Consider the following 23,722-nt stretch of genomic DNA (forward strand, 5'->3'; position numbering starts at 1 on the left):
CCCGGGTGTTTCACATAGCCTGTACAACTGATAGCCCTGCTCATAAGCCTGCAGATAGGCCTACAGCAGAGTGAAACAAGCAGATCCAGAGCATCTTGAACACCTCTTTTTTTTTTTGCTGCCTGCGCCTTTAAGTCATAACTAGGCATGTTTGCGTCAAGCAAGAGCCTTGACCTCACTTCCCCGATTACGATCACTCATGCATGGTTGTGGTCGGTTGACTTTTCAAACTCATTCTGCGGACTAATACCGTAATTATTTCCGAATACCGGCACAACAACATCTGTTTATCTCCTGTAGTCCACATCGTGTCACGAAAACACAAACTACCACTGTTCATTGCGCACACATCCGCGTCCTCCTCTGCGTTCATGGCACACCAAGGCTCCCTGGGAGCTGGAGTCTTTCCGCTCATCTCCCATTTTCCACAGGTTTCGCGAGATTCTCATAGGCGGGTGGTGTGTGGCAACATTTCTCTGCCAGACGAACTGAACAATACTGATATGAAAACTGCGTAAAGGTAAATGACAATGTTTTCAAGCGGCGGAATGAGGCTGTTAACGAGCAGCTGTCTCCGGTGTTTGTTAACCACCATTATCAACCCCGACGAGCGGATGTAGCTAGCCGCCTCCACTTCTCTTGACAGTAACGTTAACATCTGCATTGAGGCAGAGCTAGGACAATACGAGTGTTACTGATAACCTACAGCGTAAGGTGTAGGTGTGCTGGAATCAGTCCAGGACAGGTGACATATGGCATGACTTCCGACGTGTTTCATATGGCTGCCCTGATCCTATTCTGTTTCGAGTGTGAAAATTATCATTAGTATTTTCTTTTTTTAGAAATGTAACGTGACATACTTTACAGAGGGGCTCCCTTCAAGTAGTGTTAACAAGATTATATGTTAGATGCGTACCCATACACTGAGGCGAGATATGTGCTTTCATTATCGTTTCATATCAACACAAATTGATAGTCTGGCATTAGTGACCTCAATGGCTGTGTAGTTAAAAGTAAATGCCCAGGAAGTTATTTCATCATACAAATCTATTGGCTGCTGGAGTTGTCAGTCTCCGCTGAGCAGGCTGCAGCCTGTCACGGGTCTCTAAGAACAGGCCAGCCTCTCAGCCCAAGTAGAGGCCTTCCTCATGCAGTAGGATACAGTAGCCTACATGTGAAGTTTGCCAGCTGTCTTTTTCACTCACATTATATCTAAAAATGTCCCTTTCTTTCTCTTAATCAGTAGCGGTTGAGTTTCTTGAGGCATGTCCAAGAAAAGGGGCAGGTATGTAGAAACGAAGCTACTGTATATGCAACCCCTGTTAGAGTGTATTGTAGAAATAACACATATTGTCACAGCTACATGGAAATTGACTGTTATTGGTGTAAACTTCTGGAAGAAATCACAAGTTTATATTTGGACTTGAAATGATAACATGAAGTTGATTCTTCAGTTAACTTTAAATGATAAGATGCGTGTAAAAGAGGGACACATTTGTGTCAGTGTCTCATGACAAACAAAGGCTATTTGAAGTGACCTCAGTTTAACAAACACTAACTTTAAAAAATAAAAAAAAGTCTTAATTACAAATATTTTGTGATCAAACTCTGAGAAGATACACTGTAACTGATATGAAAGCCTGATATCAGCCTTTTATATTGCAAAGCTTCACACCTTATTTTAGACCTTAACTTAAGACCCTTACAACCTGAATATTCTTCTTCATTTACCAGAAAGCGGAGTAGCGGGGAGCTGAGTGACACATTGACCCCGGAGCCCAACAGCATTCTGGGAGTTCGCATCCAGCACAACTGGCGTGAGAAGGGAAACCAGAGTAAATGGAAGGGAACCGTACTGGACAGACTTAGTGTGAACCCCTCTCTCTTCATGGTGAAGTATGACGGCTTTGACTGCGTCTACGGCATCGAGTTGTTCAAGGATGACAGGGTGTCGAACCTACAAGTTCTGACAGAAAAAGTTGGTGAGCTGGTTTGAGTATTTTTTTCACCCTGCTTCTCATATTAGATGTTTTATGCTGACTTTGCAACATTACAGATTGCCATTATTGATCGCAGCTTTGTCTCCACAGTAAACAACAAGATAAAGATTCCTCCTGGGGCGGAGGAGCTGGTGGGAAAAGCTGTGGAGCATCTGTTTGAAAAAGAGGATGGAGAGAAGAATGAGTGGAGAGGCATGGTCCTCTCCAGGGCGCCAATAATGACCAACTGGTATTATATCACTTATGAAAAGGACCCCGTTCTTTATATGTACCAACTGTGGGACGACTACGCTGACGGAGACCTCAGAATTCTGCCTGAAGCAGGTACTTGTAATTTGGATATGAAAAGAGGCAGATTGATTCATCACACAAAATCTTTCTTCATTTCAGTACATTATGGATAAAATCTGTAAAGAGCAACTGCTCTGCTTCTTGAATCAGTTTTCCACTTTTGAAAGATCATTTCATCTCGCTCAGCATGCATACCATGTGACTTCACCATGAGTCATGGTGGCCTGTGGGAGTCTGGATTCCCCACAAATCTTCATTATGCTAAAGTCCGTCATTTATAACAAGCACTGATTACAGCCACTGAAACAGATAGGTGGAGAGATACATTTGTTATGAAGTCTCCATTTAATTTGAATGTAAGAATGTTTATTCTTTTCTTCAATGAGGGCTTTTTAAAATATGAAACACTTTAACTACACCGTCTAAAAGTGGAGGTAACCCTTGATAACTATTAAACCACAAATATTCTGCTACTAGCCTCTAAATATTGTTGATGGTTTGTCTACAGTGTGTTCAGCACATATTCTGTGATCCAGTTCAAGTTTCAACTTTTCTTTGACCTTTTTATTGCTGCTTTCTTATACCTCTTATTTTCAACTGTTGCTCTGCTCAGTTGTAAAGCGTTTCGTTCTGTGACATTTGGTGTAATGGGATCATAAAAAATAACATCCATCGTAAAAAAGCATGAAAGACCGTTGAAAAATGAAGAGTAGTCCTTTCAGCTTGTTTTAAATCGAGCTCATGTGGCAGAAGATTTTAAAGAGCGGTAGTGTATGCCGTCAAGAGACAAATGTTCTGCTAAATGAAAGCTGTAGTAAAATCAGGGCCGACAAGGATTTCCTGAGGCCATAACATTTGTGTGGTTGTTGAAAAAAACAGCCATGTTTCAAAAAAAAAAAAAATAATTAGAATCAAGACTCTAATCAGTGGTTCAATCATACTCTGAACTGAACTGAACTTTTTCTGAAGTAATGGTCATTATTAAAGAAGTATAAGTTGCAGCTTTAAATTACAGAATAATTAAATGAGTTTACAAAAACTAATATTCACATCAATTAATTAGGTCACATTCAGATCTTTAGATCTAGAAAAACTGAGGCATCATGGAGGATCATAAATGGAAAAAAATCAGATCATTTGTTATTTTGTACGTTGAAGCTTTATGCGCATAATCCTTTTGAGTACTGAAAAAATACCTTATCTAATTCCAACGTTATTGTAATGTTCTTTTTCACTCCTCAGAGAACAAGCACCTGTTGCCTGCTGACAGGAAGCCAGGAGAAGAGACGGAGAGCCTGGTGGGAAAACAAGTAGAGTATGTTACCGACAAGGGTGTTAAGAGAACAGGCCTGGTGATCTACCAGGTCCCAGCCAAGCCCTCTGTCTACTATATCAAATACGATGATGACTTTCATATCCACGTCTATGACCTGGTCAAAACCACCTAGAGATAGTGGACAATTCATGTCACTCTCCAGCCGTCCATCCGTGTGCTTCTACTCCCAGTCATTGTTATAATCTTATTATTCAAAAGCAAGCCCGGGTTTCTAAGTTAAAGGAGCAATATTTAATCATCAGGCATTAAGGAGACATGCTATGTTGAAGTGCTGGCCTCTCTGACAACAATGCAGCAGCCAGTAGGTCCTCCTTCATAATTTTCATATCTGGTCTGGAGTGGTCTGAATTTGTTTTAACCAGAGCAGGTAGGCGGTTCTAAGGCACCCCCGCACACCCGTTTTGGACGCTCCTCGGTTTGCCAGACATGAGACCAGTTATCACGGCAAACCAACGGGTGTTGCAGCGATGGAAGCCGGCTCCAAGCCTCAGCATTTTTCTAACAAGCTCCACAAACAGAAACGTGGTACAATTAGGATAAATGTTTGAGATGCTTTTGAAAAATGGAGAGAGGTTGGCACGCATAAAGGTTTCAAGAGCTGGCTAAACACTGAAGCTTCAGTTTCCGCGGCTCTAGGGGAGAGGGGGTGTGGGGATGTTTTGGATTTGGACTGGAGAACACATTTGAAACTCTATGTGTCAGAGTTACATATTGCTCCTTTAATATGCTTTATTGTTCAGAAGAAAGTGCAATCTGCTTTTCATAGGCACAGCAGAACTGTAGCACCGCTTTGCTTGGCTTTTTCCTGGAGAGGGCCTCACTTGTTTTAATTGTTGCTGCTTTACTTTTTACTAAGGACAGTCCAAGATTGCACTTCCCAACAGCTGCAAGTTGCAGTTGTTACTGCAATTGCATTGCTGGTTCCTTAAAGTATTTATCCTAATAAAATCCAAGTCTGACCTCTCTCTCTCCCCCCCCCCCCAAAAAAAAAAAAAAGAAGCTCTAAAGACATCTTGTTAAAGATAAATGTACTAACTAGTAAGGCCTAAATAACGTGTACATGGGGTACTGGTATTTCTACTTTCTACGTTACATTGTACAGTGCCATTTTAAATACACATTCACACAGTCACATGAGCTATCACATGATCAATGTCCGATAAGTCACAGAAAACATCCCCCAAAAAATGTGTACCCACTAATAAAGATATGCGAGTGAAAAATATTGCACCGTGGAAACACTTAGATCCCATTACAGCACAAAATCGAGAGCAGAGAATCCAATATATACAACACCTATTTACACCTCTTGGTATTATATGTACAAAGAGAAAACACACTCAAGTAGAGTTAAATGTAAATAACATAAAGTATGTGAAGAGGCCTTTCTATATCCTATAACTGGTCTACTATATACAGGCAGAGATACTGGGACAAAGATAGATAAGTGCTTGACCACATTTGCACCATATTTATGACCCTCATAAAGACAAAACCAAAGTTTAACCAAAAAGGACGGATGTCCGTTTCTTTGTTTAGACCACTAGGTGACATGGTATTTAATGTGTATATTGAAAATAAATCTCTTGGAATATCAGAACACAGGAGTACAATAAGAAACCCCGACTGTAGGAGCCATGTTGCTTACCATTTTTCAGTTAATGAGTCAAACAGGAGATATCAATAATCTTCTCCTAAAACTAGAACTATTTGGGAGATACATTTAAGATGGCGCTGTACAATGCAACTTTAGTCTGATGAAGAGCAGCTTTGCTCAAAACGTCACTACCCTAGTGAAATAAACATTCTGGAGTGTTTGGTTACTGCAGTGTGCAAGCAGTCTTCTTCTGTGTTTTCAGTGAAATTACGAGTTTAAAAACAGACTTTATAAACGCTCCATTTTCACTGTTAGTAAAGACAAAAGGCCAAACCCTCTTTAGAAAAAAACTGTTTTAGAAACGCCTGTACATGTGAAGAATCAGTATGATATAATTGCGTCTACTGAGGCATTTATTGAAATAAATGGACAGAATGAATATGTGTAGTGTATTTATCCAAGCATATTGTCAAATTAAGTTTGAGATGATCTATACTCCTGCACCTTAGCACCATGCCTTGTATTGTATCGGATTCTTTTCCTGGTGATGATGATGCACTTTGCTAAATTCCAATATCCAATTTGACCCCACACATATCATGAAGTGCCTTCTGGCTTCCCATGTGGCAATACTGTACATACTGTATCTCTGAATGGCTACGCACTTCGAGTTATTGCAATATGAAGGCTGCTGTTTGGTTTTCATTCAGAGGAGGTGAAAATGTCGGCTTGAAGATAGGTTTTTCCACCATCAGTATGTATTAGTGATGTGTTCCCCTTAACGCGGTATGCTAATGATCTTAAAGTATAACTCTCATTATGATTGGTGCACTTTATTTTTAACGTTTACATATTAAAAATGACGGTACACTACATAGTTTCCCCAATGCTTTTTGTCTTCAAAAGAAAATGTGGCAGAATGAATACCATGTAAAACACACATATAGAAAGTAAAAAAACACACTATTTAATATGTACAACTTGTGTATAATGCCATGTATTGTTGCCTGTTGTGACTACTCATAAATATCTCTTGAAAGCACCACCAGCTTTTAGTGGAAGGGTTATTCATATATATATGAATTATCAACTGAATATTTAACAGTTATAATAAACTGACAAACTTCTTTGTTTACAGTATCTAGCTCACTCTGGTTCTAGTCTTCATTACTTTGTCTTGCAAACACATGTATGCTTCTAGTACTGATTTCATCCCCAACTTTGCCAACATGTACTTTTAGCTGAATTGGGTTTTTTTGGCCTTTTCAGCCTTCTTCAGGTCATTCGGTGTATCAGTCTGTAGACTAGTGGATCAAAAGGCTCTTCATTTTAATCTGTCAAAACTCTGCATGTGTCCTCTGAACAGAGTGCCTGGAGATTTTAAAAGCTTCATTTTGACAATAGGAAAAGTGACTGTGTGGCAGAATCAGTGCTCTTTATTAAACCCATATTTAAAAAAAAAAAAGAAAAAAGAAAAAAAAAAAGGTTTGAACTTTTCATCACCAGTAATGGTGCTGTGGAGTGTTTCAATGTCGTGTAACGTGGAGTTTCAAATGACTGTATGTGCTCTTCATTCTTTTCAATCACCTCCTGTCGGGAAGTTGTAGCGACATCAACGAGCCACTGGTGTCATTATTCTGTCATGAGAAATAAAGATTTTTGCACATTTGTTTGGTCTTGTTCCTTGATTGCATAATCAACATCTGGTTAATATCATATCTCAACAAATCACACGTCAGACTGGATGTGTTTGAAGATGGATGTATTATTAAATCACAAATGGAGAGACTGCATATATACAAGAGATATTCTCTTCATGACCCCAGAGTGGTTTGAGAAAAGGGAAATAAAATATGATTCATCAGTCAGTGATTAAAATTGAAAAATAAATTTGGTATTTAACACAAAATGAAACAACTTTTCCAAAAATGCATTTAGCATTTCAGCTTTATGTACAACACAACTCCTGATGAATGCCACTTTCATTTAAAGAACCACAGTACCATTTCAAAAGACTAGGCTCCTTGAAGCCAGATTTAACAACTTCTTTGAATCTTACAGTTTTCTTTCATGCTGTTTCTTTCCTGTGATGGGCTACAACTTTTGAAGAAGTAATATTTGTCAAGTGCAAAACTCAAAAAGATTGAAAAGAGGTCAGGTTGTCCAAAGAGTTTTTGTTCATTTGACGAGGTCTTTGATGTATTGCAATCCCTGATTTGTGTATTCATTTGCTTTTGTTGGAGCCTCTGAAAGACTTGAAATAGTCCACCGCACTCCTGAAATAATAACAAAAAAACACGTTTGGGTTTAATAATATGTACAGTACATGGAAAGGAGTTAATCCAAGAGATAATCGTCTCAAGAATGATAACATTGACATGCTCAACATATCACTTCATACTACAATTTAAAGTCTGGGCACACTCTAAGAACGTATGACCTAAATTGAAACTAAAAGAGAAGCATGTCTTGCAGCTCTTACCGGAGTTCCACCCCTGAACCGGGGAGAATTCAATCTTAGGCATGGTAGGAAGCTGAGCCTGAGAAAAGGGGTGGGAGGGGCCCATTAGTTTGGGACAGAAAATTAAGATTCATTATTATTCTTTTTACATTTCACTGAAGGTGCGACACTTTCTAACAGGTGAAATGTGAAAGACGCAACATTGTCTTATCACTCTTGACTTCTTTAATACTATGTTTAAAATGTAAATATGTTTTTCTTTTTTTTCCTGAAACACCACAACTGGTCGAATGATCTGAAGAAAGCTGAATACATACACACAAAAAAGTTATCTGTGCTCAGATTACATTCTGTATAAAAATGGTTGGTTTAACAAATACATAGTGTAACATTTCAACTTCTGTAGTGGATCCACAGGACTTCAGTAGGAAATACTTAACTGCTGGATTACACTATTGTTAAATGTTTTAACTTAATAAACAACTAAATGGCCAGTGTGCAGATGCTGGACACACTTCATTGTTGTACAATGATCATCCCATTGTATGATAGTGTTTTATAATCTCATAGAGAATGGTACAAAAGACAAGAGATGAAGGAATAACAATGTAATTAAACTAATTCATCTAATTCATCATTTTTTTCAATCATAAAAAGCACCATAATTAGTGACATCAACATTTATTATAACAAAAGGTGTATACGGTGTTTGCCTGACATATTTTCCTCCCTTGTCTTGCACTATGTGCATTAAAAGTGCATCCCATCTGTACCTGCAGGCCAAAGTACTTCATCCACTCCTCTATGGCGGGGGGTACTGCAGCCTTAGCCTTCCCCAAAGCCTCTGAGCCCTGCACACTGTTCCCCAGCAGACCAGAGTCATAGACCACGTACAGGGCTCCTCCTGCGATGCTCACCTTGGTGGCTAGTCTGAAAGTGAACAACACAGAGAGTCAAGCTTTCAACTGGGATCGACTGCCCTCGTATCCCGTATCACATCATTTAAATGGACTGGAAACAATGCGTTATGTTTCATTTACTTGAGAGTATTCATTTTTGCGAAGAGAAGAGTTTGGGTAGAAACCAAGTAGACTATTAGCTCAGGAAGTTAGCATCAGTAAGCTAACTAGCTAATCGAGCAGCTAGTACTTACAACAGCATGAACTTCAGGGTTATCATGGCTGAAATAAAAGATACTCACTTCACGACAGGCAAAATCTTTGCTGCCATTTTTCCACAGCCGATTAATTTCCCTTTGGGTTCTGTTATTTCAAGTACACCAAAAAAAAGGGGGATTGAAGAGATATCTCCACTGAAGGACAAGCCTGCTTGCCTCTGTGCACCAGAGGTTTGTCAATAAAGTTGTTCTTTCAAAAAGAAGCGCTATCTTAATTTGAGAGCAGCAGATTCGTTCTAATAAACGTATTTTGGTTAATGTTTATTTATAGTCTATGACTAAATAACAATGGGAAGTCTTAACATAAAATAACACATTTTGAGTTTGTTTTTTTTGTCACGAAACATAAAATCGTGATTTTGTTTTGTTAAAAATGAGAGGCAGGATAGAACTGATTCCAGTTCAATAACCTCTTGGGCAATAACCCTGAATGGAGGATCATGCATGCCAACCTAAAGCACAAAGGTAAAACAAGATATTAGAGAGATGTTATTTTCAAAACAATGGAAATTGATAAATATGTGATTATGTAACAGATGATTCATTAGAGTTTTTTTTGTTTTTTTAACTTTGTTCCATAGTAATATTATTTCTGGGCTGGTATGCTTTTAGTCTTAAGCTGAAACACATAGCTTAAGGGACATTATTTTGAGATAGCCTAATTTGTAATTATTTCAACAAACTTTCTTATTAAAGCCTATTGCAGGATCTTTATTTGTTGGTAGTAATGGGCTTCCTTACAGCACACACGTCAAGGGAGAAAGAGAGAGTAGAGATTACATAAATGGAATTCGCTTTCCTTTATCTCACGTGTAAGGCAGCCCTGGAAACTGAATTTGTGGGACAGCGGTCAAGACAGCCAGCCAGCCAGCCGCTCCTTGCTTTTACATGGTGAAGTGAGCCGCCCCTACATTTGAAGTGCTCATGTAATCTGGTCTTTATGGTAAATGATCCGGACTGCAGAGAGAGAGAGAGAGAGAGAGAGAGAGAGAGAGAGAGAGAGAGAGAGAGACTGAGGATTTGACCTGTTATTCTTCTCCTTTTCCAAACAAAAGTGCTACATTCACAAGTCTCACCGTTAAACTGGCTTTGAGATAAACGTGTAGGAAACGAGAGCAAACAAAATTCTGTACAAGGATTAGTTTCGGGGGGTCAGTCAAGTTAGTTTGAGAATAGGCCACTACTGCGAGTCTGCGGTAACATCCGTTTTTCAAAATAAGGTGTTTACAAATAATAATTAAAAAAAACAGTTTTCCTGGGAAACTTTCTGTTAAAGTACTTCTTAGACTACATGAACAATTACTTTGATGTCATTTAACTGTGTTTTTTTTTCAGTAGGCCTAATCCACTGTCAAAGTAGGCCTACCTTTTATTTCATATTGATTTTTTTTCTGACTTTGATGTTTTGTAAAGAAAAATCTTCCATAAGTACACCACGATTCTGATATAGTTGGATTAGTACTTCTTAGACTACAAACACAAGTACTATGAAGTACTTTTACTCTACTTTCTGAGTAATCCACTGTCAAAGTCCATCATGAAGCACAGTCAGTTAGTCTTGTTTTTCTGACTTTAATGTCTTGTAAAAACAAATTCTTCCATAAGTAGGCCACGATTCTGATATGGTTGGACTTAGTACTTCTTAGACTACATGCACAAGTACTATAAAATAGGCTACTTTTAATGTGTACTTTTTGAGTAATTCAGTATCCAAGTCCATCATAAATCACTATAATACTTAGATCATAGATCATCTCAAACTTAATTCGTTTTTTAAAGACATCAAAGTCAGAAAAATTAGACTAATTATTGTGCTTCATAATGGACTTTGACAGTGGATTTGTCCCATTCAGGGAAAAAACAAGGAACTGGACCCATGTGCAGAATTAATCTAAAAATATTTATTGAATAAAAAGTGCAAAGGCAAACAAAAACTTACTTTCGAAATCCAACAGCTAGAAGTCGAAAACACTAGAGCACAGGAAGACGACCGACAAAGACTAACATCCAACACTGACAACTAACAATGATAAAGGTCTAGAGTTCAGGGAGAGCCAGAGCTCAGGTGGACAGGAGATGGTGATGGGTACCTTTCCTATTTCTTTGGCCTCCTCGTGAACTAGGAAAAATAGCCAGCCTAGTTCCAGTCCAGGGTGACTGTCTCAAATCAGCTCTTCCATTGACATTCAAAGAAGCAGTTCTAAAAATGTTTTGAATGTAGCTGATTCTTGCAGAAAAATAATCCAGCTTCTCCAAGGGTTCTGCTGGGTCCATATTTCTGGCCAGATCAATCTGTCGTGTAACTAAACAAGAGTAATCCATGACAGGATTATTATCATACTGTACTAATGGAAGAAATGGTTTTTACAAGTCAGAAAAAAAGACTCATTACAGTGATTTATAAGAGACTTTGATAGTGGATTTCTTAAAGAGTACACAGTATGTCATAGTACCTGTACATGTAGTAGGCTTTAAGAAGTAGCCTACTTATTCCAACCATATCAGAATAATGGTGTTCTTTTTTTCCCCAGGAAAACTTTTTTTTTTAAATTGTGAACACCTTATTTTGAAAAACCGATGTTACCGAAGACTCGCAGTAATATTCTCACCTCATTAACTTCATCGACCCCCGAAGCTATTCCTTGTACAGAATTTTGTTTGCTCTCGTTTCATACATGTCATGTTCAGGGGAAAAAAATAAGGAACTGGACCCACTTGCAGAATTAACTAAAAGTATTTAATTATCAAAAAGGCCAAAGGCAAACAAAACTTACTTCCAAAAGTTCAACAAACAAAAAAACCCACAGGGATCAAAAACAGGGAACCACACAGGAGCACGAGCAAAAACTGACACTGACATGAAATGAAGTGACAGCAGGAGAGACGGAACACAGAGACTAAATAGACACATAATCAAACACAGGTGAGACTAATAAAACACAGGTGAGGACAATCAGGGCAATCAAGGCAGGGAGAACCACAAGACCAGAAACACTGAGGACAATACGAAATAAATCATGAAACACTGAAGACACAGAACTTAAAATTCTAACAAAAAAAAAAAAAAAAAAACCTAGAACACAGCGATACACGAGGGTAATAAATGACCAAATAAAACAGAAAACACTGAAGACAAAACTAGGAAACCATAGGGAAACATTAACACACAAAGGGAAACAAGCAACACTGGGATACAACGGGGAAACTCAAATACAAAACCCAAAACTAAATCATGACAATACACGCGTATCTCATGGCAGTTTTACGGTAAGACTTAAGTATTTAGCACTTTCGTTTGGAAAAGGAGAATAATAACGGAGCATAAACCTCTCTCTCTCTCTTTCTCTGTTACGCCTGCTCGGTCATTACCATAGCGATCAGAATACGTGGGCACTTCAAATTTAGGGGCGGCCCACTTGACCATGTAAAAGCGAGGAGAGGCTGGCTTGACCGCAGTTCTGCACTGCGTTCCGTGTGCGACTGGGCTTACTCATAAACTCTCAGTGGTTAGAAGTTTACAAAATGGGAACTTTAAAAAAAGTCCTGCTGGCAAGTTTATGTGTCGCTTTTGTTGCTGTCAAGTGGTCTGCACCGAGTTTTGACTCAGGTAAGGGAGACGCAACTGCAACATTGTAGTCAACGTGATTCCACTAATGTCTAGATATGTTCTTGTGTTTTTTTTTTTGTTTTTCTTTACTTTAAAACATAAAGCTCTTTGATGTAATGGCAGGTTTCATTAGACCTACATATGTAAACCATGTTGCAGGACGGTGGGCAGGGTGATATGGACCTTTTTTTTTTTTTAAAGAGGGGGGGGTGTGTCTGGAGAAAGACATAAATGCACATGTATGCAGAATTCAATACAATTAATTTACAATATTTGCATTTAGACAACAAAATACATTTTCTGATAAGAAAACTTTTGAATGGAGGGTTTTGAGTTAAGTCTACATCTATGGAATGCATACAGTTCAGTCTTACCACAGTGATGAAATATAACCACATTGTTATTTGTTGGGTAATTCTTAAGTCCTTCAGGAGGTTGGCAGAATGCAATTTAATTGAGTGAATCAGTGACTGATGGTTCATTGCAAGCCAAATAGAAAAGGCACAAGACAACATTATGCATGATGGACCAGCCCCCAGGAAATATACCAGGCTAAACATCCCTAAACAGTGCTGTATTTATTCTTTCTCAAATCTGACCCATTCAGGGTTAGTTTGCGTGACACTGTATCTGCTGTGTTCAGCTAAATTAACAGCCATAGCTTATTGCAACAGAGGCACAGGTGTTGGCAGGTAGGATTAAAGCTATAGTGTTCTAACTACATTGTTCCCAAGATGCTTGAGCTCGAAGAGCCATGTTGTTTAGTTCAACTTGTTTGGACTCATGTCACACTTTGCAGTTCTAATATGAATTAAATGCAAGTGAGGGAGTGAGTCAAAATTCACTAGATTTTGACATGGCACCAATAATCCTCTGATGTAACAGACAATGTTCAAATGCTGCTAATATTGTACCGCTGCATTTGTACTTGTATAAAACTAGGTTATCCAACAAATCATAATCTTTGCATTGCTTCCAAATTGATCAGCACCTGAAAGGAAAATGATTTGTGAAAGTCTAGAGGGACATTGAGCCTCATTGAAGGGTAAAACATGCATTTGATAACCCACCAAACTTCATGTAACACAGTCTACAGCTATGTTGGCTAAGAAAGAGCTGAGTGTTTTAATCAAGTGTTTTTTTTTCTTCCGGTGAGTGATAGGAGAATATGTTGTTTTACTTAGATATGACCAGATGTTATTCTGTATTGTCACTCTCTATTGTCTTTCAATTGTCAGATTACCTTTTATTTATGTAACTTTCCATCTGGAACACAGCAGAAAGAAATCATATTTAAGCCTCCAAAAATGAACATGAATCAAGATGAAAATGGCCTGTGTGTGAAAACAGAGAATGACCAAAGTAAAAGGAAGGAGAAAAAATGTCTATATGTTGAGATATTCTTAACAGCTGTGTGTAACTAAAATGTCTTTAACTTAATATTCTTTGGGGTGCTGATGGACTCGTGGTTAGCCCAGGTTCATGTCCAAATGCTAGCTCCTTTCCCGCATGTCATTCCCCACACTCTCTGCTATCCTATCTTAATAAAGGCAAAAACACAAAAAAGCAACTTAAACAAAAATAAAACTTAACATTCTTTGTTGAAAACCAGAAACAACTTTAATAGCCATCTATCACATGTTGCCTGAAAAATACTTTCCTGATCTGAAATTTGTTTAACACATGACTGAAGAGATTTTATGAGACCTGGAGGTCTCACGCAGAAGCATTCATTGAGGATCAAAGACCACAGAACACAACATGTGTACATGGTGATCTCATTTTGAAGTGTTCCTTTTTGGTAAGGAGACTGTAATCCTGCAATGGAAATTCTGACCAAATACAACGTTTCTTCACCCAGCAGCAGATGTTTAAAGAATCTATCGGGTCTTGGATTCTAATCAAGCAAATATGCTTTCCCAAGTTAACTTAATTCAGGTTGTATAACTCTTTGCCTTTTTCAGATAAAAGACAATCATAGCAGTGTAGACTTTAAGGGCAAGGTGCACCATATGTACCAGTAAGTGTATGACCTCATTATGGTCATACACCTCAGCCTACAACATACAGCTCAGCCTGGGCGTAGAAGCTTGTTCTGAGTCTCTCAGGAGCCTCTAACATGTACATATGTACTAATATCATATTCTTAGACTGTAATCAATCACAAACCTAGAAGGTGTGTAGGAAGGCGTTTTAACTTCATGTGTCATATCTGCCAGAATGAATCACCTGTGTTTGAATTGGGTTAGATTTTTGGCTTATTTGGTGAGTGGGATCCAGCTCCAGTTCTAAACTAGTTTGTTCTCCCTGGTCCATGAGCCACCTTCCAGTTTCATAAAAATCAGGCCTAGAGTTTTTCTGTAATCCTTCTGATGAACAAACTAAAACCATAATCTTCAAACACATATAATTAAGCATATCTATAGCTAATTGATACAATTTGAAAATATCTTTGGGACATTTATTTTTGAAAGAGCAAACTTATTGGTTATATGGACAGAATGTTTGATAAAGGGATCATTCACCCTGGACATGGTCCACAATTTGACTTGAACCCTTATCATCATCATCATCATCATCATAATCATAATCATATTTGCACTGTGCAAAATATGTGTATATCATGAATGAAAGTTCAGTGTTCCCCTGGGGAAATTTAGGAAAAAAGCCCAAACTGAGCGAGTAATTGGTAATAATCTTGCATGCTCTTGCTTATAGAAAAGAGAACAGAGAGAGAGAGAGAGAGAGAGAACACAGCATTCATGTTGTTAGGGAGCAGTGTGCATACAAGTTTCCACATATAATGCTTTGATATGCTCTTCATCAATGGGCTAGTGTTTACTTATGCTTTCAACAATGACAACATTGTGTCAAAGTATCACAGCTGATAATTGAGCTTAATGAATTTTACATTTTGACATTTAATTGCCTTTTTTTTACAAATGGAAATTCAAATGATTTATTACAGATCTGCTCCACATTTATAGACACACAATATATAACAATAGTTATTTGTCCTAGTCTGTGTGCTCAGTGATTCAACAAATTTATGAGGGAGGACATTGGCCAGAGAATATTTTCTAAGTCTGTATTGCATCAAAATCTTAATTAAGGTAGAAAGTTTGGGTATAAAGGAGCCATCCCGGTTTTGAAAATATATATATATATATATATATATTTCTCTAACAGAGCATAACAAATGTGTAACAGCTCCTCCTGCCTCAGGATCAGAGGTCTTCAATATGTCTGAACAACACATACTGTAGTAGAGGACTTTGACTTTGAGAGGACTTTCTATTTTTCATGCATGGCTTTGCTAAATAAGTATCGAAAAAATGGAGGTCATGGTTTGATAGTTGTGATCTGAGACAATCCAACGTCATCATAGTCACTGTACTATAGGCTATTACTATATATAACACGTGATTTTTTTATAACATATCTGTTAACACAAAAACCTACCCAGGCAACACCAGAATTATCAAAAATTTTACAGACTATGTCAATGGCATTCAAATGACTTTTCCTCTTTCTATCAAACAGATGTTTTTTTGTGTTTTTTGAACATCTTTCAGAGTCTCTCAGAGGAGCCAGGGTATTGGTGACGGGGGCCAGTACGGGAATTGGAGAACAGATGGCATATCACTACGCCCGCTTTGGTGCACAGATAGTAATTACAGCAAGAAGGGAGAAAGTGTTACAGCAGGTAGGCGAATGTATTTAAATAGACTTAAAGCTTTAAATGGTTGATTATGCCTTAAGAGTGTTTTTTATCTGTTGGTTGAAATTATACATTAATTCTGCTTTCTCTTTGGTTTTTTGTTTCAGGTGGCAGAGAAATGCCAGAGTTTAGGGGCCCAAAAAGCCCTCTACATAGCAGCAGACATGGCCAGTGTGTCTGACCCCGATCAAGTGGTCGATTTTGCAGTGGAGAAACTTGGGGGGTTGGATTACATGGTTCTCAACCACATAGGGCCGAGCCCCTTCAGAATGTGGGACGGAGACGTGGAGCACACCAGGTGGCTGATGCAGGTAATGCAGTATTTTAATAGTGCACAAGCAGATCAAGTGAGGAGAATGCTCTGATCTTTGTGTCTTTTTTCTGTGTGTGTGCTTTCTAAAGGTCAATTTCTTCAGCTATGTTCACATGGCTTGGAAGGCTTTGGCTTCCCTCGAGCAAAGTAAAGGATCTCTGGTGATTGTTTCATCACTTTTAGGTAGGTTTGCTACATTGTTTTGTTTTTTTACCAGCAACTGAAACATATGTCTATACACTTCTGAACTGTACCCATTAATTACAAGATATGTATAGCCTACGTTCATTCTTTTTGTATTTATTTAATTTAAGGTTAAATAAATAATAAGCCAAACTGCTCGCCAATGCAGTTATTTCATGTGGTCACATTTTAGAAAAATATGGTGGCTGCTTTTTTGGTTTAATGGCCTTGTGGTGAAGAAGGTAATATAAAGAAATTCTACGTGTGGCTATGGTTGGCAGTAAGAGCTAGCAAGGAGAGGGGTGGCTCTGGGACGCCAGAGCTCACTGTTGAGCATCCTAGAGGTGTTGTGGGCCTAACTTGACAAAAACATCCGTGAAGTAAGGTGCCCTCTGGATAACCCCAATGATGTACTGGCTCTTGCTGCCCATCTATCTGCACCGTTGCATTATGGGGGCCATTAGGGCCATGTGGTAGGTTAAGCGGGGTACACACTACAAGATTTTGCCCCCACTTCCCACCAATGTCAAAAAAGGCCCGAATATGTATTGATTCCAAAGATTATCTTTCCAGATTTCCTGTGGTGTGAGGTGTGTTAACAGCGGGTTTACCCTCTGGAAAAATGGCCCCCAAAAAAATTTGAAGTCTGTGCCATGCTTTAGGTGAGGGGTTAGAAGGGCATAATGGGAAAGAGGGGTTTCCAAGCTAAGAGCTTATCTTTTCCATTAGAACAAGTCTATTGCATTTTATGAGTGCACATGCCAAATCAAGTTTGTGAGAATAAGAGTCTTGAATTGCCTATAAATCCTGTTTCTGAAACTGTCAAATTGTTTCGGAAACCTCTCTCGAACAGTTTTTCTTTTCTTCACAGGTAAAATGGCAAGTCCCTTTGTGGCACCGTATACCTCAACAAAATTTGCCTTGAATGGTTTCTTTGGGGCCCTTCATCATGAGCTGGCTATGAAGAAAAGTAATGTGTCCATCTCTATATGTACACTAGGTCTCATTGATACTGAAGCAGCTATGGACAAAGTCAGGTAAGTCCAGCATACAATGAGTCCAATTCAGATCGTTTAACCCTGCTGGAAAATGATCACCAGCTGTTGACATAACATTTACAAGTGCTCTCCATTGCAGTTAAGACTGTATTTTTTCTCTCTATCCTAGGGGTGTCACTAACATACCAGCATACCCAGCCACAGATGCAGCACTGAACATCATCAAAACAGGAGCTACAAGACAGACAGATTTATACTACCCTTGGTTTACCCAACTTGTGACTCTCAGCAAAGACTGGTTACCATCCCTCACAAGCTATATCATCCAGAACTCCTACAACTACAGCCCATGAAAGAAACTGTAGTACCCTGATGCAAGTCGTAGATTTGTTACGCAATACTAATATTCTAGTAGACTCAGACTTTAATGTTCGTTTGCCTAAATGTTTGTTTAACTTTTAACTGGGGAAACAGGTTTACAGCCAACTGGTTAAAGTTCCTATTTATAACAAACTGACCCTTGTCCTCCTTTTTTTCCCTCTTTTTTTGGGGGAGAGGTTCATTCAGTGAAAGTCCACAGGGGAGAAAATATTATGACTTGAATTTATTTCATTTCTAAGTGCAGTCAATGAAGTCAAATCAGGTGGGAAACTGATAGCAGCCATTTAATGTAAAATGAAAAAAGGTAAACGAGGATGATTTAAGATCTGCTGGATGGAAAAAAATGCATGATATAATAATATATTTTATTTGTAATGCACTTTCATTTACAGTAAACCAAACTTAAAGTGCAACATATTCAAGAAAAGCAGGAATGGAAATTAGTAAAAAAGACAAGTAAGAGCAGGCAGAAGAATTAGTAAACATGAGTACAAAAGCAATAAAACAAGTGCAGGAGAATTTAAAAAAAAAAAAAAAAAAGGAAAGTCATAGTTTTGTTCAACTCTCAAAAGGGTTTTTGGCGCCTTCAGGTGGTCTCTGAGGGCATTCCACAGCCATGGAGCGGCAACACGAAAATGCCCGATTCCCCATTGATATAGTCCTGGGGGAGTGGAGACGATTGGTGTCAGTGAAGTAGAGGTTTCTTGTGGATGTTTGAGGGTGAGCAGGTCATTGAGGTGTATGTTTATTGGGGGAGTTCCCATGAATGCAGCGATATGTGCACGGTGCACCCAATAAAAGGATAATTAATAACTTGATGGAAACGCATTGAGAATTAGGGTTGGTTCATAAACTTTTCTGGAACTGGAGCGCACAACATAGCACCCTTTTCATATTCACATTAGGATTGAATCGAACTAACGTGTGAATCACATGTCATTCTTATAGTTGTATTTTTATTTAAATCTCAACTAAATTGATCATAAGGGCTGTTGTGTACTCCCTTTCTGTAATCTTGCTTCTTGCTTTGATTGGACCTCTTTGGGATGTGTTAATGTATTTGTAAGTGCAAGTGAGATTTATAGGATAGTCAACATTCAACCTTAAAACATAAGAGGAAGAATAAAGGAAAGGAAAAAAAAAGACGCGGAACAAAGAAGAAAAAGCTTCACATTCAGAAATGCATAGCTGAAAAGAAACTAGACTGTTGTTGATATAACAATATGTAAATATTGCAATTTTACTGCAAATGAGGTTGAACTGGGTCATGCTGACCCTAGTAAAACACGTTATGTGTGCAACAGGATGTGAAGTTGACCTTTGAATTCTAGACACATCAATCAAAAGCCTTTAAATATCTCGAATGATTAATTAACTTGTGAAGTATATGACTTGTATTCTTCTAAAAGCAATGACAAGGAGGATGTAGCACTTACAAATAGCATCAAAAGTCTTGACAATGACGATAATTGAAAAGCTTGATATAAATACAATAATAAGTCGGCAAATAAAATAAAATAAAACAGTTACAGGCAGGTATTGGACGGTTTAAAAATTCCTTAGGTGTCCAAAAGGGATAAAAGTGCTCAATTTCAGATCATGTTGTAAAATATTCCAAGAATTTGCTGCACTAACTCTAAAAGAGGAACCTGGAGAACAAGCCTCTCCCTCGAGTGAGTTAAAAACAGACCAAGGTTCAGATACAAGGATTTTATATCCAAATAGATGCCAGTGGTTATTGCGTATTTCATATGTACATACTTGTAACACAAGGCCTTTAGCAATATTGGAAGCTAACAATTTAGCAAAGACGAAGCATGTCCTTTGGGCTGAAGGCTTGAATTTCAGCTTGGATTGAGTTATTGGCTATTAACTGAGAAAAGGGGAATAAGTATAGAAGGGACTTAACTCTACTCACCATGGTGCTCACATAGCTTTCTACCAGTAATATGAAACTAAAAGGTAGCTTAAGTGTTTGTGACATGCAAACATTCCTTAAGTGTGACAGAAGCCATATGATTTACTTGAAGAGTTCAGTGCAAAATCTGGTTGGTTTTGAGTCAACACTTGTGATCTGCTATAAGAGAGGCCGACAGAGAGGAAAAGATGGAGCGAGAGTAAATGTCTTTAATTAACTTTGTTAAATCGTTCAGGTATACACTATAAAAACAACAACAACCATACATGCTCAATACCATACCTGTCAAAAAGGGCACGTCAATCTGAACAGAATAGTATTTTAAATGTCCACATGAGGGCAGTAGTGCCAAAGAACTGATGTTAGACTACTTCATCCTACCTTCAAATCCCACTAAAGTCCACTTTATGTTAAGGATGAATATAAGAAACCCAGAGCATCGTATGTTTGATGTCATTTAGCACAATACTTTGCATTACTTTGGTTTCTTTAAATGTTGAATTCTTCAATGTTTGAGTGACAAATGGTATTTTTCCCCAAGTGTCCATCCTCATCAAAACTCAACCTCCCTTTTCTTGTCTTCTTTATGCCCCCCCTTGATTTCTCTCCATCTTTATTCTTCTCTATTTCATTTCTTTTCTTCTCTCCAAAGCCGGCCACAGTAGGTATTGCAGACTTCCTACCGAGCAGGACTTTCTCAGTGGGTTCCCTTGTGTCTTTGTTCATCATCCCCCAAAAGCACCACAGGCTTCCTGTGAAGCTGTTGGCTCAATCCATCCTGGTGGTCTTTTCTTTATTTTAATACACCCCAGAGGTTGTACCCTGCTGATATAGTGGTGCTCTACTGTATTCCCAGTGTGAGTTTTCATTGTCAAAATCAAAAAGCCTTGCAAGAAAAAAATAATAATTTGAAAAGTTGAGGAAGAGAAAGAAGAGCACATTCAGTCTTCAGGAGCAAGAAGAAGTGGCCTTGAATTTATAATGTAAGGTTTGCACAGCTCTCCTTAAACTTGTCAGTTTTTTGTTGTCTTTTGATGGATATGAATGGTGGCGGGACGTGATTGCAATGCATGTTCTTCTTGTCCTTATCTTGACACACTGAGGATTGTGGCGATGGTATAATCTCCCTCTAGATTCTGTGGAACGAAACTTTGAAAAAAAACTCTCCCTTCTTTTCAGTCCTGTCTCTTTCTGTGTCACACACACACACACACACACACACACACACACGCACACACACACACACACACACACACACACACACACACTCAAATGTGGTGGGGCCTCCTTGGGAGGAGAGCAGGCAGTGCCTGGGAGAACAGCCAGAAACACCTGCAACAGATTAGTGTTCCTAATGCTAGGTAATAAATCCTCTCACCCTTCTCTAGCATCTCCATCTCCACCACGCACGTATCTTATAGGCTGAGGAGCATCCACCCACAACCCTCACACACATGCACTCAATATTATATCAAACATTAAAACTTGCATGCATCCATGGACGTCCTTTTTTTAATCATTCTTGTTTTCCCCCCTCACTGCTGTGCATGTTACAAGTTAAGCCCACACTACTATCACTATCCTGTTGGTTCAGTTCCATGGAGATTTTTTTTTCTTTTTAAAGATAACTTGTAGGGCTTTTATGACTTTATTAGATAGGACAGCTTGAGAGAGACAGGTAATGGGGAGAGAGTTAGAGGGACCTAGCTCTACGGACTGAGCTAAACCGGCTCCATAGTCAAAGACAGCGCTCTATATCCAGATCAAATATTTTATCTTAGTAGCCTCATGGTTAGTGTGCGCACCTCTTGTACAGAGGCTATAGTCCTCCAAGTGGGCGGCCCGGGTTCAAATCCGAACTGTGGCTCCTTTCCTGCATGTAATTCCCCACTATCTCTCTCCCCAATTTCAGACTCTATCCACTTTCCCATCTCTACAATAAAAGCATAAAAAGCCCCCCAATTTAAAAAAAATCTTTAATTCAAAAAAACAAAGTCAAAGACCAAAGTAGAGGCTGGTTGCTATATTGACTTCACATCAATCTTCAAAGATGTCAGATTGGCCTAACTTGGCTCAGAGGTTTGAATTCTGCTTTAAAGCTACTGTGAGTCACATTCGGTTTCATATCATTCTTGGTGACCCCTATCAGCATGTCTTCTTTTTAAACAGTCAAACAAATCACTCTCCTTTAAGCTTTGCAGTGGAACATTTAAACAATGGCTGTTTTGACAGAGTGCAGTTAGTCACCTTGTCTACCCGGTTGCAGCAGTAACAGACTCTGAAAATAATCTTTAAGAATAGTCAATCTTATTGCTGTTGGTCTTGTTTGCTTTTGCAGGTCATAAAGAGGCATCCATATTCATTTCAGTCTGTTTCCTAACTAGCAAGAATATCCTCTCAAGAGCTTTAATATACGTGACACAGTATATTTTTTTCATCTCATTTTCCCCTGATGAGAAAAGAAAATCTATTTTTGTGCCAAAGTATTAAATTTAATGACAAGAAGAAAAAAAAGTTCCAGATGGCATACAGAGTAATCTCATCATCTTATTTTTTCAACATTTGCTGTTGCAGCCAAAAAACGTAATTTTTCAGATCATAAATAGTCACCTATCCGTAGTGATTACGCTGCACCTCCAGCAAAATGCAACGGTCTCAATTTATGATTCTTTCTTGTCCTGCTTCTTTGATCACAAAGGCCACAGCTCCACAAATCTCTGTCCAGCTTCATCCATCAGTTACCTTGAAAACTACAGAAAGAGCGGCCTTGATGTAGCTTGTGTGAGTGTACGTGCATGTGCGTGCGTGCATGCTTGTGTGTGAGTGCATGCGTGTGTATGTGTGTAACATTTATCAGCCACTAGCTTCAGAATGGGTGACCACTGGTTAAAATGGGACAGAGGTTAAGTTGGATGTAGAGGTGTCATAGAAAACCATGAACAAGATGATTTATTACATATGAGTGTAAGGTGCTTTACCTGCTTTTTGTGAAGTGTCTTGAGATAACACTTGTTATGAGTTGACGCTATACAAATAAAAATTGATTGATTGATTGATTGATGGTGTAAGCACACTTGATGACCCAGGGAGACAGTTTTCAGGGATGCTCAATTTCTAATTTTACATACGGGTAGGTTTGCCTGTTTTCTCCAAAGAATTCATGACTCATAGCATCTCTTGGTTTAAATATCAACTTAGTAATACTTTTAGTGCAAGTCTGAAAACAACTAGTAATTTCAATCAATTTACTTAATGTGTGCATGAAAAAATCACCCCAAGTTATTGATTGAAGCAGCATATCCACGTGTTCAGAATTTCATTGACTACAAAAAAAGTCAGTTATCGGCACAGTCGCGTGTTATTGGCCAGGGATAGAAACATCAGAAGAGAGGCAGGCACCTCTTTTCACTCACTCTCGAAAGGTGAGAGTGTGGCTGCCATTGTGAAGCATCGTAGTCGAACGAAGTCCTTCATAAAACTGAATTTTTTAAATCATTACAGTGGGAAACCAGGAACAGCTGTGGCAAAGTTAATGCAGTCTGTGAGCCTTAATAGATGTAATGTGTTTAAATTGAATCTATTTACTGGATTTAGATTGTGGGGACCCTTTCCAATGCAGCAAGATCGTTTTTTGCAAGGTTGAATCTGCACGCACTGTGTGCGCCTGCTTGTTAATGGGCATGTGTAATGTCCTTATAATGCAGAATGAATTAGTGAAAAAAGCAGGATGGATCAAGTA

At 38.6% G+C, this 23,722-nt stretch overlaps 3 protein-coding genes across 4 annotated transcripts; 2 read left to right on the forward strand and 1 right to left on the reverse strand.

Annotated features, from left to right (window-relative positions):
* The first annotated feature begins 199 nt into the window (after window positions 1-199).
* zmp:0000000521 (spindlin-1) lies at window positions 200-6,893 on the forward strand. 2 transcript variants are annotated; one of them, XM_020632076.3, is made up of 5 exons: window positions 200-520; window positions 1,247-1,285; window positions 1,735-1,982; window positions 2,091-2,324; window positions 3,534-6,893. In XM_020632076.3, exons 2-5 carry the CDS (start codon window positions 1,266-1,268, stop codon window positions 3,737-3,739), a joined length of 708 nt encoding a protein of 235 aa, XP_020487732.1. In that variant the 5' UTR covers window positions 200-520; window positions 1,247-1,265; the 3' UTR covers window positions 3,740-6,893. The 2 variants fall into 2 exon arrangements, with proteins under 2 accessions (XP_020487732.1, XP_020487731.1); XM_020632075.3 differs by having other exon boundaries at window positions 202-520; window positions 1,244-1,285.
* A 76-nt stretch (window positions 6,894-6,969) lies between these two features.
* micos13 (mitochondrial contact site and cristae organizing system subunit 13) lies at window positions 6,970-9,048 on the reverse strand. Its single transcript, XM_020632077.3, has 4 exons — window positions 8,887-9,048; window positions 8,459-8,615; window positions 7,707-7,764; window positions 6,970-7,500 (listed from the first exon to the last, which is right to left on the reverse strand). Exons 1-4 carry the CDS (start codon window positions 8,913-8,915, stop codon window positions 7,403-7,405), a joined length of 342 nt encoding a protein of 113 aa, XP_020487733.1. The 5' UTR covers window positions 8,916-9,048; the 3' UTR covers window positions 6,970-7,402.
* A 3,241-nt stretch (window positions 9,049-12,289) lies between these two features.
* Window positions 12,290-18,197, forward strand: hsd11b1la (hydroxysteroid (11-beta) dehydrogenase 1-like a). Its single transcript, XM_020632064.3, has 6 exons — window positions 12,290-12,469; window positions 16,045-16,175; window positions 16,298-16,501; window positions 16,593-16,686; window positions 17,558-17,723; window positions 17,854-18,197. Exons 1-6 carry the CDS (start codon window positions 12,385-12,387, stop codon window positions 18,035-18,037), a joined length of 864 nt encoding a protein of 287 aa, XP_020487720.1. The 5' UTR covers window positions 12,290-12,384; the 3' UTR covers window positions 18,038-18,197.
* The last annotated feature ends 5,525 nt before the right edge of the window (window positions 18,198-23,722 follow it).

Source organism: Labrus bergylta, chromosome 6 (genome assembly GCF_963930695.1).
Source record: "Labrus bergylta chromosome 6, fLabBer1.1, whole genome shotgun sequence".
Lineage (NCBI taxonomy): Eukaryota > Metazoa > Chordata > Actinopteri > Labriformes > Labridae > Labrus > Labrus bergylta.